This window comes from Python bivittatus, unplaced genomic scaffold (assembly GCF_059951505.1).
Source record: "Python bivittatus isolate LINGU-HERP-01145 unplaced genomic scaffold, Pbiv_v1 ctg000410_np1212, whole genome shotgun sequence".
Lineage (NCBI taxonomy): Eukaryota > Metazoa > Chordata > Lepidosauria > Squamata > Pythonidae > Python > Python bivittatus.
In genome coordinates, this window is record NW_028277067.1 from 930,034 (window position 1) to 945,479 (window position 15,446).

At 41.3% G+C, this 15,446-nt stretch overlaps 1 protein-coding gene across 3 annotated transcripts; it reads left to right on the forward strand.

The window, feature by feature from the left end:
• The first annotated feature begins 2,743 nt into the window (after positions 1-2,743).
• TMEM106A (transmembrane protein 106A) lies at positions 2,744-14,915 on the forward strand. Of its 3 annotated transcripts, none has more exons than XM_007425031.4 (9): positions 2,744-2,945; positions 5,293-5,463; positions 6,699-6,944; positions 7,313-7,376; positions 7,545-7,704; positions 11,084-11,224; positions 11,315-11,358; positions 13,207-13,260; positions 13,821-14,915. In XM_007425031.4, the coding sequence occupies exons 3-9, from the start codon at positions 6,719-6,721 to the stop codon at positions 13,915-13,917; spliced, it is 786 nt and encodes a 261-aa protein (XP_007425093.1). In that variant the 5' UTR covers positions 2,744-2,945; positions 5,293-5,463; positions 6,699-6,718; the 3' UTR covers positions 13,918-14,915. The 3 variants fall into 3 exon arrangements, with proteins under 3 accessions (XP_007425093.1, XP_087999452.1, XP_007425092.1); XM_007425030.4 differs by lacking the exon at positions 2,744-2,945 and adding an exon at positions 2,993-3,268; XM_088143326.1 differs by lacking the exons at positions 2,744-2,945; positions 5,293-5,463 and adding an exon at positions 2,991-3,268.
• The last annotated feature ends 531 nt before the right edge of the window (positions 14,916-15,446 follow it).

Below are 15,446 nucleotides of genomic sequence, written 5' to 3' on the forward strand. Positions count from 1 at the left end.
GGTTTGCCTTTGTGTAAATTTGTTCTTCAAATTTTGCTTGCTGGGGAAATCATGGGTAAGCATATGGATTGTGAAAGAAACATCTAGTAAAAGTGAAGGTTTTCTCTCCATACCATTGCCATCTTAATGTTGGGATGGCAAGACATGTACAGTGAGGCATATTTATTATTAATACCAGCTGTTTAGGTCCAAAGATTTCCTGAGCACATGAAAGACCTCTCTTGCTCTCTAGAGATGCTGAGACCAATTAAATATTGCCACATATATGACATTTTGTAACTGTTGTGAGAATAGTGAAAGACTGAGTGTTACAAAAATGTGTGGACTGCACAGTGGATATTTTAGAAGTCAAATTGCCATCTTCAAAATGTGGGGGTTGAAACGGGTTGTGTTTGTTTGATAAAAAATGCAGGCACTTCTTTTATACAAATAGGATAAGCCAATTAAGAATTGATTTCTCAATGTAATTTCTTTGCCAGCTCAAAGTTTCATCCAGTCCAGCAACTAATCTTCAAAATGAATTGCTTCCTGCTGAGACCATCCAAGCACTTGTGTAAATTCAGAAACATGGCAGAAAAATACTAATAATCTTTTTTAGGGTCTGATACAGTGTCATACAGCTTCAGAAACTTAATCCTACATCAGATAAAGAACGGTTGCCCTTGGATTAAGTATTCTGGAAAGGATCTATTAAAAATTAGGAGGAGGAATAATTTAAAACCTCACTCCATCCAAAGTTTCACCAGTAAAAGATAATTGTGATAGGCTGCCATTGAGATGAACCTCCTGACATCTGGAGAATCCACATCTCTTCTACCCAGAACAACTTCCTCCAGCCCAATTCTAGGAAAATAAGATGTCAAATCTCTAAATATAAAAAGGAGTTCATTGGGAAAAGGAGAAAAGGCAACAGTCACAGACTTCCAGTTAAAAATAAAGCTGTCATCCTAGTTAGATTAACTACTTGTTACCTCATTGAATAAACCCTTGGGTTTCAGTACATGTTCACTGCTGAAGAGAGATCTTTTGGGCCTCCTGCCTGAACGTTTGTAGGCAGATCCTCGTTCCTTCTCTCCTTCCCCCGGCAGTTACCATCAGTTTTATAAAATATAGGGGGATAAGTGAAAGCCTGCCTCAGTGCTCCATCTGTAATCCCCTGGGACTAGCTGGAAGATCAGAAATTGTGTACGGGTTAAATCCACCTTCCTAATGGCATACAGGGGCACAGCCCAGTATTCACCAGTTGCACTTTTGCATAAATGGGATTACAAGGGAAACAAAAGCTAAATTCCATTTATTCAGGCCTCTTGGCATCAGTTTATCAGATGCTTAGCAAGCACCATTGTACTGTATCAATACTGGAAGTTTGTCACAGGAACACATAGAATAGGTTTCTCCATCCTGGTGTGCTTCAGTAGTCATGTTTGTTGTCTGTTCAGATAGGCCAATATATATGAAGGAGCTGAGAAAAAACAATGGGGTTGGACCAAATCACCCAAATATTTCTCTGGCAGAGGGGAAGCAGCAAATAGTACCTCCATCAGTGGCTTAAATACATCAAGGAACGGATGGCATTTGCTTTGGGACCCACAGTGCAGGGCCATTCATTTTAATTAAAACTGATTGAGATGAGCTGCAGTGTAGACAGACACCTGCCTATAAAAAACTGGGTAGTGCAAAATCATAGGTTGAAGTGGATGCAGACATGTGGCACGGGGGGGGGGGGTGCCCCACAGCAGCAAGGTGATTCAGAAAACCCTCTACTGCCATCTTGTGTTCTGGACTTTTTCAGGCCAGACCTAGTATTGGCATAACTTGCCACCATTTGTTCCTGAAAGCAGAGTGTGAGTGCGAGTCCTGCAGAGCCAAACAGTGGTTCTCCCAAATGTGGTCGCTACCTTTTAAACTGATACTAACGGTGGGGGACATCCAGAGGTTGGTTTGGGACTCTAGAGGTGTGCTTATGTTCATAACTTTTACCCATTCAGTGTGCCTGAGGTTGGTCAAGTTATTTTGGTGCCTTTCAGATCCTAAAACAATATGGAAACAATACAACAAAACAAAGTTAATGGTTTCGAGGAGGTATCATCACCGTTCTACCCCACCTAATGAGCCCAAACCGTGATCTTAGGAGCAGATTTCGGCAACATCTAATCTTCCAACTTCTCCTAAAAAAACTCGTGGGAGCAGCCAGTGATTAGAACAGTGTTTCTCAATCTTGGGAACTTTAAGATGCGCGGACTTCAACTCCTTGCTGGCTGGAAATTCTGGGAGTTGAAGTCCACACATCTTAAAAGTTCCCAAGGTTGAGAAAGACTGGATTAGAACAACCGCAGTAGACACTGGAACGAGGAAGTTACCGAGCGTATTGAAAAACCACATAAAATCCACAGAGCGGAGTGGGTTTACATTCTGAATTTAAAGTGAAAGTGAACCAGCGTCTCCGAACGGAAGAAGTGAAAGCGGAGTGAGCTCAGGAACACTTCACGAGAAGGATCCCCGTTAAAACGTGGAACGAAACGTTTAACCGACGGAACCACAAGCGCTCTTCAGCGGAGTGTCACAATTACACAAGCATCGTCTCTCACACTTCTCCAAGGACCAAACCACGTGAAACGCATCAGGGAGACTCAAGCACGTGACCGTGAGTATTTACATCGAAGCCGCTCTCACTTAGCGCGACTCGATTACGCTGCGCCTGCGCGGCAGAGGTCGGCGTGGGCTTGCCGCGCGTGGGTGGGGCTGGGTTGGTAAAGCTGCAGGTTTGGGCGCCCTTCTTTGGTAGGAAGTGCTGCTGTTTTAACGGACTTTGCCTCCGTGCAATTTTGCACCGGTTCGAGCTATTGCAAGGCTCCAATCCCCAGCGATGCTCACTCTGGAGTACTTCCCAGAGCACTTTCAGTCTCGAATAAACGCGTGTGAAGGATCAAGTTGTAAGCCACAAGGTCCGTGTGTTTTCCAGTCAGTGTTTAACTTTGGCACCTCCCATTCCCGGAGAAAAAAATGCGGACTTTGATCATTGCAGCGTCTTGGGGAAAAAATGCACGGTAACGAAACGGCTAAAAAAGGCGCTTCGAAGGAGGGAAGTGGCGGCCGAGGGTGGAGCTGCCTATTTCCCACCTCTCGCAGGAGGGTGGGAGTCGTGCGACGGGAGGAAGGCTGGCACCATTACGCTACGCTTTATTTTCGATTCTGCTTCGCGTCCACCGTTGGCTGGGGAGCCCTAAGGATCTAGCGCCCGTCTCCTCTCTGTCCTCGGCGGGATACGGTGAGCAGGTTGCCCTCCTGAAGGCCTCCAGAAATCTCTGTAATGAGCCAGATACGACCCTCGTCTCCTCCCGGCCCTCCAAACCAGATTGCGCCGTTCTCCCCGCCCGCCGCCGCCGCCGCCGCCGCCCGCGTTAATCTTCCGTTCTTTTCATCCTCGCTTTCTCCTACTTCTTTTAAATTTAGCTCTTCTCCATTTCCTGTTTCTTCGGTGGTCTTTCTTCTTTCTTTTTCTTTCTTTCCTTGCATCATGCGAATGACATGAAACCTTTTGCTGGGCCGTTATGAGGCTTCAAAAACGTCTTGCCGTACTTCCCACCGACTTCCTTCCCCACTTCTTTTAGACCAGTGCTGCTGCTTGACATCTGGTGTTTTGGAGTAGAGTGGCTTGACGTTCAACACCATTATGCTAACCAAAATAATGCCCTGCTGGAAGAAGAAGAGAACTTGGCTGCTTTTCGTATTTGCTTGGAAGGAGCCAGCGAGGGGGCAGGGGTGCTGTGCCGTGTGAAGTGAATTCATTAATTTGTACAATTTGCGGACTGAATAATGGCATGAGAGGGCAACATTCGCTTCAGATAGCTACAGTCCATCAGCCACATCCCAGATAGCAATCTGTCAGCCACTGTTTTTAGCAACGTTTCCGGCAAGGCTCAGACACCTGCTGTATTTGCAGGACATGTTGACCCGCAGACTACACATTTAAGCCTAGGTGTTGTGCATATACAATTCTCGCAATTAATTTATAGTCCAATGTGTTGTACAAAACCTAAAAATGGGGTTAATGGAAAGATCATTAACTGCAGTACGTACGTATGTTGTGTAAACACAGTCTTTGTTCCTTGTTTTCTCCCCCCCCCTAATTGTTGGTACACACGCTCTGCTGTTTGCCAGCTGGCCGCCTCCTGCCCTTTCTGTAGCGATTGGATGGAATCAGTAGTTGAAGCTTTTCACAGTATTGTAACCTGCTAATATTTTGAACTTAATGTATATGTTAATGAGGTTGGTCAAAACAATATTGTTTAGAGCACTTATTAGATATGTAGTCTGTATTTCTAAATGGCCTTAAACAAAGGTGAGCTGACCAGGCTTGCACAGAATATGGTCATTGTTTTATTTTGAATATACAGCTGAGCTGTTTCAAGCAGAGTCACAAATGATAACAGAGGGAACAGAATCAATTATTTACTGCGCTTCATAAAATACTGAGAGATAGAAGAGGAATTCTAAGACAAAACCTTAGCTAGATAATTTTTTATTGTTGTGAGCCACCCAGAGTTATGTTTAAGATGGGGGGCCATACAAATCTAATAAATAAAACTTAAATTTAGGATCAACCAAAATAACACAAAATAGTGTACAAATTTCAAATTCTCCAAAACTCTTTGTCGGATGAGATAATACAAAAACTAAAAAGCCCAAAAATTAGTCAAGCCAAATTCTATCCAAGCTTGTAAAGGATTGACCCTTCAGAATGAATAGCCCTCTTAGGTAGTAGAAAATCATTTTCCTTTGAATATTGGCTTTATCCTAGGAATCTATCATTTTTCCAGAAAAATTGCCAGCCACAGATACGGCAGGATGGTGCGATCCATTACACCATATTCAGATAAGGAATGCCTGTTCTGGACATCAGTGAAGCTTGCATCTTTGAAAAGAACTTGCTATATTTAATTGAAAGGGATTGTTTTTGCAAAGGGGGGTATTCAGAAAAGATTCAGAAAAGAAGCCATAAATGGAAAGGCCTCTTAAAACAGGAGTTTTGTTTTAAGTTTGTTGTAGTTACATTTGAGGTAGAAGAAGTATTTGCTAGAGACATGCTCACCTGCAGCTTTCTTTCTGCTGTGGTGGTAGTTCACCATTTCTCTGAGTACAGGTGGAAGAACTAAAATGTTGTTATCCTATCTAGCAGAAATGTCTTTTCTAAAGGTTTGGGAAATGTTTTACAGTATTATGTGTATAATCCAATTACAATATCCTTTTTCTCCCTTTTCCCACTCTCTTCTCAACCTTGTTTCTTCAAAGTATGGCGTAGTTAAGGAACCAATCTTCATAGAGCAAATTGGGATATCCAACAACGGCTGGGATCCTTATCTTTAGCAATTGCTACAAACTGTCCTAATACTCTCTTCTGATGCTTAGCCTGAGCTGGAATCTTTAGGAGTGATCCTGAGATCTGTGTTTCCTTTCTGTCAGGTAGGTGCCGTGCTCACTTAAGTTCTGCCCAGGAAGATTTTCCCAAGAAGCCAGATCCCTGCCTTCTAACATAACTGTTGAAAGAAGTACAGTCTTTAAAATAACAGTACTTGAAAACCTTACAGCATAATATATGTGGTCTCACAGTTTTGTTTTGTTTTTAAATAATGATAAAAGAACCTTCTCTGGAAAACTCAGCCCCCCCCCTTTTGTGTGTGTGTGTGTGTGTGCCTTTGGTCCATGTTGACTCCTGGTGACTGCAGTTTTCTTGGCAAGATTTCAGAAGTGGTTTGCCATTGCCTTCTTTCTAGGGTTGAGAGAGAGTGACTGGCCCAAGGTCACCCAGTTGGCTTTGTGCCTAAGATGGGACTAGAACTCACGGTCTCCCAGTTTCTAGCCTGGTGCCTTAACCACTACGCCAAACTGGCTCTCTTTTCTCCCATTAATGTATAGCAAATCTGAGACCAGTCTTAAGACTGGAGATGAATACTCATTTTTAGAGGAGAGTCCAAATGGTTCAAGGGAAGTGCCCCTTCATTTCTTTTGAGCTATTGCTAGCTTTCATCAGTACAACCAACCCTCAGTCCAGAAGGCCACTGGGTAACTTTGGGCCAGTCACTTTCTCTCAGCCCAACCTACCTCACATGGTTAGTGTTGTGGGGAAAAATAGGAGGAGGGGACACTATATACACTGCCTTAAGCTCCTGTAAAAAAGACAAGATATAAATGTTGTGTAAATAAATACATTAAAGTGTTTCATTGGTGAAAAACGATTGAATACTAAATGGGCAGTTCTCCATCTTTCAAAGTGCTTCTGCTCTTGAAACCAAGATTATTTGTCTTGGTCTTAAAATATCTATGTGCCATGGCCAGTCCCAGCAGCAGGACTGAATCAGATGACCTAATATTCTAGCATTGGGTTCTGATATTCCACAGATTGATAAACTCAGGCAGGATGAAGCTTATGTATTAATGAAATTCCGCAGTTAGCTGAAAAGACCATAAAGAAGCAGCATTATCAGCGGCTCAGCATCACATGCTTGGATGCAGTGAATTCTCGGGGTGGGGGTGGGAGCTTTAGAGAGGAAAGGTATTGCTGGAGAAATCACTGATTTTAAATGTTTTTCAAATCTGCCTGAGCCCTAGAATCTTTCACTTCAGGAATAAAGTGCTGCCTTTTAGAATCGAAAGCCCTTTTTGTGTTCTGATGTGTTAATGCTGCTTGCTTGCACCAGTGAGACAGTGTCTGTGAGCAATGGATCAAGCCCTCTTGTGGTTCAAGAATCTGTTCACCAGAAAGGAGACCGAAGAAAGCAAGTCGATTGTGCAGAAAAATGTATATGCTGAGAATGAAGCATCCTGTTATGCCAGCATTAACGGAGCAGATGCTGCTGAGGTCTCTTGTGTTCCTTGTGGCAACCACACCAATCGAGGTTCTGTCACTTGTCCTACTTGCCAGGGCACTGGAAGAATCCCCCGAGGTAGGTGTATTTCCCAGACTTGTTTTGCTGAGGTGCTCTTCTCTGGCCTTGTTGGGTCAGGTCTAGAGTCAAGTAAGGCCCCCTCCTGTTTTCTATATTGGTTAACCAAGAGGCACATTAACAGGGCTTAATAGCATTGGTCTGTAGAGCTGCTTCAGCCTGGTTAAGATTGCTGCATTCAGACAGACAGATAGTTCTGGTGTATTTTCTTTGCAATGAAAGCGGCCAGAACTACACATTATGTTTTGCTTATAGGGAGACTTTTATTAAACTGACAGGTTCAGTGTTCTGGCAGTTTTGAGCTTTCCTAAGGGCTTGCTTTTCCAAACTATTCCCTGATTTTCTCTCTTCCACTATCCTCCTCCTAGAGCAGGAGCAACAGCTGGTGGCCCTCATTCCATATGGAGACCAGCGGCTGAAGCCAAGACGGACGTAAGCACGGTCTTTTTATGCTGATCAAATTTCTTCTCATTATTTTCCTGCTGCCTCTTCCTAGCGGAGTTATCCCCACTCCCTAGACAATGTCAGTCACGATTGTTGTGTGTGTTGAGGTGGGTGGGAATTCTGCTACCACTAACTGCCTATGATCTGTTTTGGCAGGAAGCTGTATGTGTTTCTCACAGTAGCCATTTGCCTGTTGATGACGTGTCTCATGATGTACTTCCTGTTCCCACGGTCAATTGCGGTGCTCCCCTCTGGCCTCAATGCCTCCTCCATTTCTTTTGACAATTATACTTCTAGCATCATCCTCAATATGACTGTAAGTTCAAGGGAGTAGAGTGACAGGAGATGGGGAAAGACCTGGACCAGGTTCATGTTATGAATCTTTTTTTATTCATCTGAGATTGAATGTAATTTGTGTTGTGGCTTTAAGAACCAGGGAGAGGATATTGCAGGGCCACAAGCTGAAAAACATGTCATTTCTGATCTGGAAGCCTCTCTCAAGTCCAGTTTCTACAGCATGTAGTTGCTCATTTTTCAGGGAAAGCCTAGTGAGTAAGCTCAGAGGCCATTTTTGTCAGAAGATATATTTCAAGACTGTGTTGACTAGACTAACCCTAACCCGGCAGATAAGAGTAGCTATTGGGATGAATTTTGCCCCCAAAGTAAGTATTAATCTTTTAAAACAAAAGAGCGGATGACTAAATGAGATTAAGAGGAATTAGGTTTAGCCCCTCTCACTTTCTCTCTCTCTCTCTCTCCTTCTTCTTTTGGCCCAGCCCTAGCATTCAACTGGGCTTGTGTGAGCATGGTTCAGTTTCCCTTTAACTAAAAGCTGAAACCTATGAACCTATAGCATTCAGAGAGAAGGAACAATATGTATCATAGTACAAGTCACAAAAAGATTGTGTCCAGCCACATTGTCTCTTTTTTTCAATGCTTATTTTATCCTAAGTTTCAGCTTAGAAACTTTGTGACTGGTTAATACATTATGGATTAATATAGCTTGTTTGTTTTTTGTGAAGCAAGTTTTTTAAGCTACAGTTAAACAAATGACCTAGTGCAGTGTCTGAACCCAGCCTATATGACCCAAGAAATGAATTATAAAGGGGGAAAAAAACTCAGATAACTCAATTTTAAAGAAGTAATTTGTGTGGTTCTTGATGGTACCGTTCCAGGAGATATTTTGCATGGCACAATAAAGTAAAAATATGGTTGATAATCCACCAAGAATTTGCTAACTTGGAAGGGCTAGGGCATGAATAAAGATTTTAATATTTATTTGTTGAGCTTATAGGTCATTGCAGTAAACCTTCTGACTAAAGAAAAATCTAAAGGTTTGCTCAGAATTTGTATTACAATCAATGACATATGAAAGTTTAAAAAATTATGAATTAGCAAGCGGCAATTCAAATTATTATTTTTTCAGCCTTGAACAGTAGTACTTTTTTAGCAAGTAGATCTTTTGAGTAGTCCATTATATAATGGAGTCTAAGATAATGTGCCAGAATGCATAGAAATGTATTCACCCATAGCAAATCTCAATTTAATTCTTACATGTGGTAGCCAAGATGATACTGTTCAGACATTGCAGACTATGACTCCCATCATCCTAAGCCAGCATGGCCTGTTGATCAGATATTAGAAAACTGTAGCCTAAAACATCTGAAGAGCTTTAAGTTGCCTGTATCTGATGAAAATATAGAATCCAAGAATATCTTTTAAGAAAATAAAAGAAAGTTCAGTACATTAAATTCATCTTTTTCTTTTGGGGAAGAAGGAAGACATTGAACTTGTTCAGAGTATTTTCAATTATCAGCATCGTATTCTTGTCTTTTTAGTTTGTTCAATAGTTTAAGTAGTGTAGTAAGCATACAATATACACTCTCTCCTTGTTTAGCGACCGCAATCCGTTCCTTAAATCAGAAGCAAAATGGTCGCTAAGTGAACACATGACTAAGAGAGAGAGATGCTGCAAAGATCACTGGTTGCTGCCATCTCATTTAGATAAAGTTCTCTCAGGCAGCAATGCCAGCATTACTCTCACTCTGGCTTACGTTGTTATCAGGTGCAGAAATTTGGTCGTAAGTGTGCACATTGGTCAGAATTTTTTTTTATTACCTTATATTTGTGAACAGTTGCTAAATGAGGTAGCTGTTAAATGAAGAGTGGCTGTATAGCTCATTTTCCTTTGATTTCATGGTGCATGTGTGCTAAAGTTGAGTCAGTGGCTTTCAACAACTTCACAATGTGGTTTACCATTTAAACTGTAGTTATACAAGGGAACACAAGAGCAAATGAGCAAAGCTGAAAGGGCAATTCACATATACTTACATAAGCTTTCTTTTCTCCCTTCATCTCATTGTCATATGTCTCTGCACAGACATATCAGTACAGCACATTCAGCATCTGAGCAGCATACCACACCCAAACTTATGAAGAAACATATATGTTGGAGGCAAACTTTCAAAGCAGCAGTATCCTACCAATAAATAAGCACAATATTATGTCATGTGTAGAACTGCTGCATGCAAATGAACATGCTGAAGAACTTGGAATGAATCAAGCAGCATGCCATGAACAGTCTTCTCTCCCATCAGCCTTCGTTTCATGGCCAAAATAAAATTGATTAGAGGGAAGCTGTTCTTAATTTAGTTTGGTTAGTGTTGGTTTGTACCTAAAGGAAGCAGGGAATCCACAAGCTTTTCTACACTCCCCCTGATAAAGCTCCACGGGTTGGAATAGTGTCATAGTAATTCTTAGCAATTGCCCTTCATAGGCCAAATATAGGAATATGTCAATTCCACGTTCTGAACAGAGTTTTGTATGCTAGTAAAGCTGGTTCCTATGACTCTTAAAAGTCAAATTTAGTGAGTTATATATAGCGGGTCATCCCCGTATAGAAGACAGAGAGCCAGTTTGGTCTAGTGGTTAAGGCGCCATGCTAGAAACCAGGAGGCTCTGCGTTCTGGTCCCGCCTTAGGCATGAAAGCTGCTGGGTGACTTTTGGCCAGTGACTCACTCTCAGTGCATGACATCAGGCTCTGGTAACAAGCCAGTCGGTAAATTCCTGTTGCAACCAATAGTTCAGTTGATCCAAAAAACTGGACCCTGCACCTGCAGGAAATTGCTAGGAAGAAAAAAATCCCTATATAGAACATCCAGGGCCACCGTTGCACACAGTCATCGTCATCTTTCCTTTTGCATTCGGTCACTCACCCCAATAAAAGTAAACAGCTATCCTTTGTATAGATCAGTGTTTCTCAATCTTGGAAACTTTAAGATGTGTGGACTTCAACTCCTAGAATTCCCCAGCCAGCATGGCTGGCTGGAGAATTGTGGAAATTGAAGTCTACGTATCTTAAAATTGCCAAGGTTGAGAAACACTGGTATAGATGCTAGGCTCTTTAAGACTGGAGCCATTAGGGCTGCACAGCAGTTTGGATCTGATTTCAGAAAGGTGCTTGCGTGATCTTGGGAAAAGAGCTGCAGATAGGGGCTATGTTTGTGGGCCTGTGCGCTTTGGAATTAAATCTGAAACTCTGCACAACCCTGGAAACCAAACGATGCTCATGTTTTGTATTGTCTCTTAAAAAGTAGCAGCAGCAGGAGCCTCTTAATGGGAAATTTTATGAATTCACACAGTATGCTGCCAGTTTATCACTTTTTCCTCACCACTTATCCATCTTTCTCTCTAGAATATATTAAATGTGACAAACAACAACTTTTACCCTGTGCACGTGGCTCAACTTGATATTGAAGTCTTGCATAAGACAGTGGTGATTGGGAAAAACACAGTGATGACTCAGTTAGATATCAGGCCTCTGCAAAGTGCCCAGGTGAGGACTTGAAGGAATTTACTAATTTGCCTGCAGAACATGTAGATGAATAAACTTTGCAGTAACTTTCTCTTTCCAATATATTTTTAGATCCTTTACAGTGTCTCCAGTACAATCGTGGATAGCAACACTTAGTAAGTACAACCCTGCATTTAGCAAGTGCTGATTAATTTTAAAATAATGGTCTCAAAACTGAAGTCTTACTTTTTTTGACAATTACTGTATCTGTCTTTTAACCAACTAGTTGGTAGGTTTATGTGTTGCAGAAGTAATGGAGATGCTTTTAAAAATATTTGGAGGAAGGGATTCTTTGTCTGTTTTTATTACACAAAGATTTATTACTTCAAAGGAGGAAAGGCCTAATTCTAGAAGAAAAGGTCATCCTTAATATTTTTTTTTCCTTGATTAATTTTGGTAATACAGTATTATCCCCATTGCAGTAATATAGCAACACCAAAAGCACTTCACATGAACAACTTGCAACCCAACAGTACTGTCCAAAATAGTTATAATTTAAGGTTGAGGGGTTTAAAAATAATAACTACCTGCTTTGGCTAGAAATTTACTTTTACAACATTCTGACATAATGCCAAGTTTCCATGCTTAGTCAACAACGTAATGACCACCCTTAGTTGCAACAAGATCAAAAGACTTTAGATGGATACACCTGTGGGAAATACTATTATGCTCATACCTCCTTACATATGAAGTTACATTGCACACGGAGTTCATATAGCCCTAATACTGTTCGGCAGCAGTTCTCCAAGATCTGTAGTTGTGTTTTGTTTTTTTTCCCCCATGGCAGCCTTAAGCTACTTGACTCCTATGTGTAAGATGGCTGGAAATTATGCCATTAAAAAAATCCCTTTCCAGATTTTAATCCCTTCCTCTGCTTTGGCCGTGTAGATGGGCTTGTATTTTCTTACTGAACCACACTTACCATGGGTCCCAATTGGAGGTTTCCCTTGCTTGTTTTTTCTCCCTATGTCTGGAAAAGCAAGCACCAGTCACTTTTCTTTCCCTTGGTGGGTATGTAAAGACATGTGGATTCCACTGATAGGCCTTTTGTATGAGCCCCCCCCCTTAACTTCAACTCCTGTACTTGATACTTTCCCATCTGATTCCTCTACTCATGGACCAGTGAAAAACAAATAAACCACCATGGTTCTATCATTCTTATCACTTGGGCTAAAAGCTGGGAGAATTCTTGTCCATTTCATCTGATTAGAAGATAAGAAAGCTCCACCATTTCGGTGTTCCTTCAATGAGCTTGTAAAAGCAAGCAAACATCACCAATTTACATTTGTTCCTGCCACCAGAGATATAAGGGGAAACTAGCAAACTCTAGTCAAGTTCACTTGGTTGAAAAAAAAAAAGGTCCACCTTTAATGATTCCATCTGTGAATTGTTTAAAAATGCCTTAGCCTTTCACATTTCCACTGGTGAACTGGTGTATGGGTGTGCTTATGGGGGGTTCGCACACATACACAGACTAAAAAGCCCAGCCTTTCACCATTCTAGTGGTCCAGCAGCCTAGGATGAAATGGTCACAGAAGGTAGTAACCAGTGACTGCAGGGGAGGGGGCATTCCTGCCACAGAGCACACAATAGCCAAATGGAGTAGAGGGGTTTGTCTGCAGTATAACGAAGCACAGCAAGCAGACTGGTTGCACCACTTGAATAAGTTGAAAATCACTCCTTTAGGCATGTAACAGGAAAAGATGGGCAGAAGTTGCCTTCCTGGGTGGGCTGAATGTATGTTGATTCCTGCCCTTAAGAGATGTTAATGGCCTGTCCTTGCCCTAGGGCAAACTGATTGTGCAGATCAGCCTTTAAGGATCCTTCCAATTGGTTTTCCAAGAAACTTTCATTTATAGATGCCAAGGATACACGCCATAAAGGAGTGACTAAAGTATATTATGAATTATATTTGTGATCTTGCACGTACTGCATAAAAACAATGAAATCCTTCATTATTTCAGCAAAATTTGCACATGGATCAAAATAAAAGTTCACAATGTTCTTCTGCATATACAGTAAGTCTATTTTTCTTTTCTAGGGCTATTTGTTTTGTTCTCTCCTGCTAACTAACTCCTAACCCCACCATTTGCCTCTTTTAACTTAAGGTCCCATTGGTTGGGCTGGTTGGTTTAGTCCACAGGCCAGATATTTCATCCTGCTCTAGTGGGAACATACTTTTAATCAAGACAAACTTTTCTAATTTAGGCACCTGTTTCACTCCTCTTGTTTGATCTTTTCATCCTACCAACTAATCAATGTAGTTAATTAATATAGTTTCAGTTGTGTTCCTAGGACTTCGCCAATTATCTCACTTTTTTCCAAAATCCTTATATTGGCTTTGATCAGTTATGACTAATAAAGATATGTTTTTAATCTTGGCGTTCCATCTCTCTCTCTCCCTCTCCCTCTCTCTCTCCCTCTCTCTCTCTCCCTCTCCCTCTCTCTCTCCCCCTCCTCCAAAAATATACCATTGAGAATAAAGCCTAGGATAGAAATGATTAGTACAGATGACAGGGAGGAGTCATATTTTTAAGCATTTTTGTTATTACCGAGTTCCTATTTTTTCTCCCACCAGAGGTACCTTGACTTGTTCCTATCTCTCTCACTCGGAGCAGCTGTCCTTTGAAAAGTATCAGTATGTGGATTGCAGAGACAATGTTCTACTGTCTTGATTCTGGAATCCCTCATGGCTACAATGGAGTCCTGGAGGCACTTCTTTTCTTCAGTCTCCTTCAGTGAAATTGCAGTAGCATGATTTTCATGCCTCCACTGACTTGTGGAGCGGGGAGAAGCAGAATCTGTGATTCCTTGTTGCCAGTTCTGTGAAACAGGAAGGTGGCTGTGGTAGGACATTCCTCTTAAGATAGCATGGAATGATGCTGATGGACCAGTGGTGTGCTAAAAGAACAGCAGAACTGCACTGGACTGCAGAAAAGAGAATGCAAGAAGAGCATGCTAACATGGGACAGTTATACTGCATATTGGAATTTGAATGGACTTAGGCTGCACTGAGCACTAGCTGGTTGCTGAATTTGCACAGATATTGTCTATTTTTTGGAGGTTGCTGCCTGGAGCTGGGGTCTAAACACAATTAACCTTGTCACTGTAGACTTGGAGGGCCTGGAGCTGATCTGAGGCCTTCTCCTTTTTCCAGATCTATCTTCCTCCCATACCCATACAGCAGGAAGAAAGCTTGAACTTTTTGAACACAAGCACTACGTTTAAGCTGAAGTTGTATTTCTTTTCCCACTAGATTTTTCCCTGCTCATTAGTTCAGCTCTTTATAAGTTGTAGAAAGAAAAAAGGCTCAAGTAGCCAGAATTATTGCCCTGTTCAAATGCCGCTTTTCTAAATCTATTTCTACTATAGTTTACTCTCTTTTGGAGCTAAGAGGAGAATAAAATCATGGAGACATTTTCTCCTGGACCAATATGACAGTTCTCATACAAAAAAAAGATCTGCAAAATAGTCTCATACATTGATAGAAGTGTTTGCCTTTGAATTTAGGTGGGTTTGAAGCAGATGTGCAGTGCTGCCTGATGATATGAGTATATGGTAGGAAGGACAGGTTGGTAAGAAAAACGAATACTTTGGTCACTGGAAAAGTCAGGTATTTAGCCACCTTTTTACAAAGATACTTGTTCAATGCTTCCTGTTCTCCCAAGTTGGTTTTCAGACGTAACTGGTGAAAACATTTATTTAGTGCTGCAATTGCACTTTACTGGAGTAAGTATCAGGTATGTTGGAAAAGAACTATTTTATTAGGATCTGATTGGAGTCTTTCCTGGCTGCACTTATTCTTTTTTATTACAGCTAATAGATTAGAGCCGAATAATCTTTTGATTATCCCAATATCAGTTTATTTTCTTGTTCAGGATGGAGATGATTTGATTTCTTCTTCATCCTTTTTCTGAATAAAGCTATTTTGCCACAAATGACCATGGGAAAAATAAGACAATGTGTAGACTCTTTCCTTCTAACTTCTCTGGAACTGGAATTGACAATGGGCAAATTAAAAGAAGTATTAAGCATCAATCCCGCAGCCTCAGTCAACCATAAGCAATAAAGGACCGAACTTGCAAAAGAGAAACTCTTACAGTATTTGTTCAACAGGGCTTATTCTTATTGAACCATCTAGGAATAGGAAATGACGTTTCTGGACAATACAGACTACTTCTGTTTTTAATTTCTGTTCTGAAAC

Bases quoted from the DNA above. Each gene is read 5' to 3' on its own strand.
- TMEM106A (XM_007425031.4), top strand. From the start codon at position 6,719: ATGGATCAAGCCCTCTTGTGGTTCAAGAATCTGTTCACCAGAAAGGAG. The intron at 11,225-11,314 runs GTGAGGACTTGA...ATATATTTTTAG, and splicing joins GGCCTCTGCAAAGTGCCCAG to ATCCTTTACAGTGTCTCCAG. The intron at 13,261-13,820 runs GTAAGTCTATTT...TTCTCCCACCAG, and splicing joins AATGTTCTTCTGCATATACA to AGGTACCTTGACTTGTTCCT.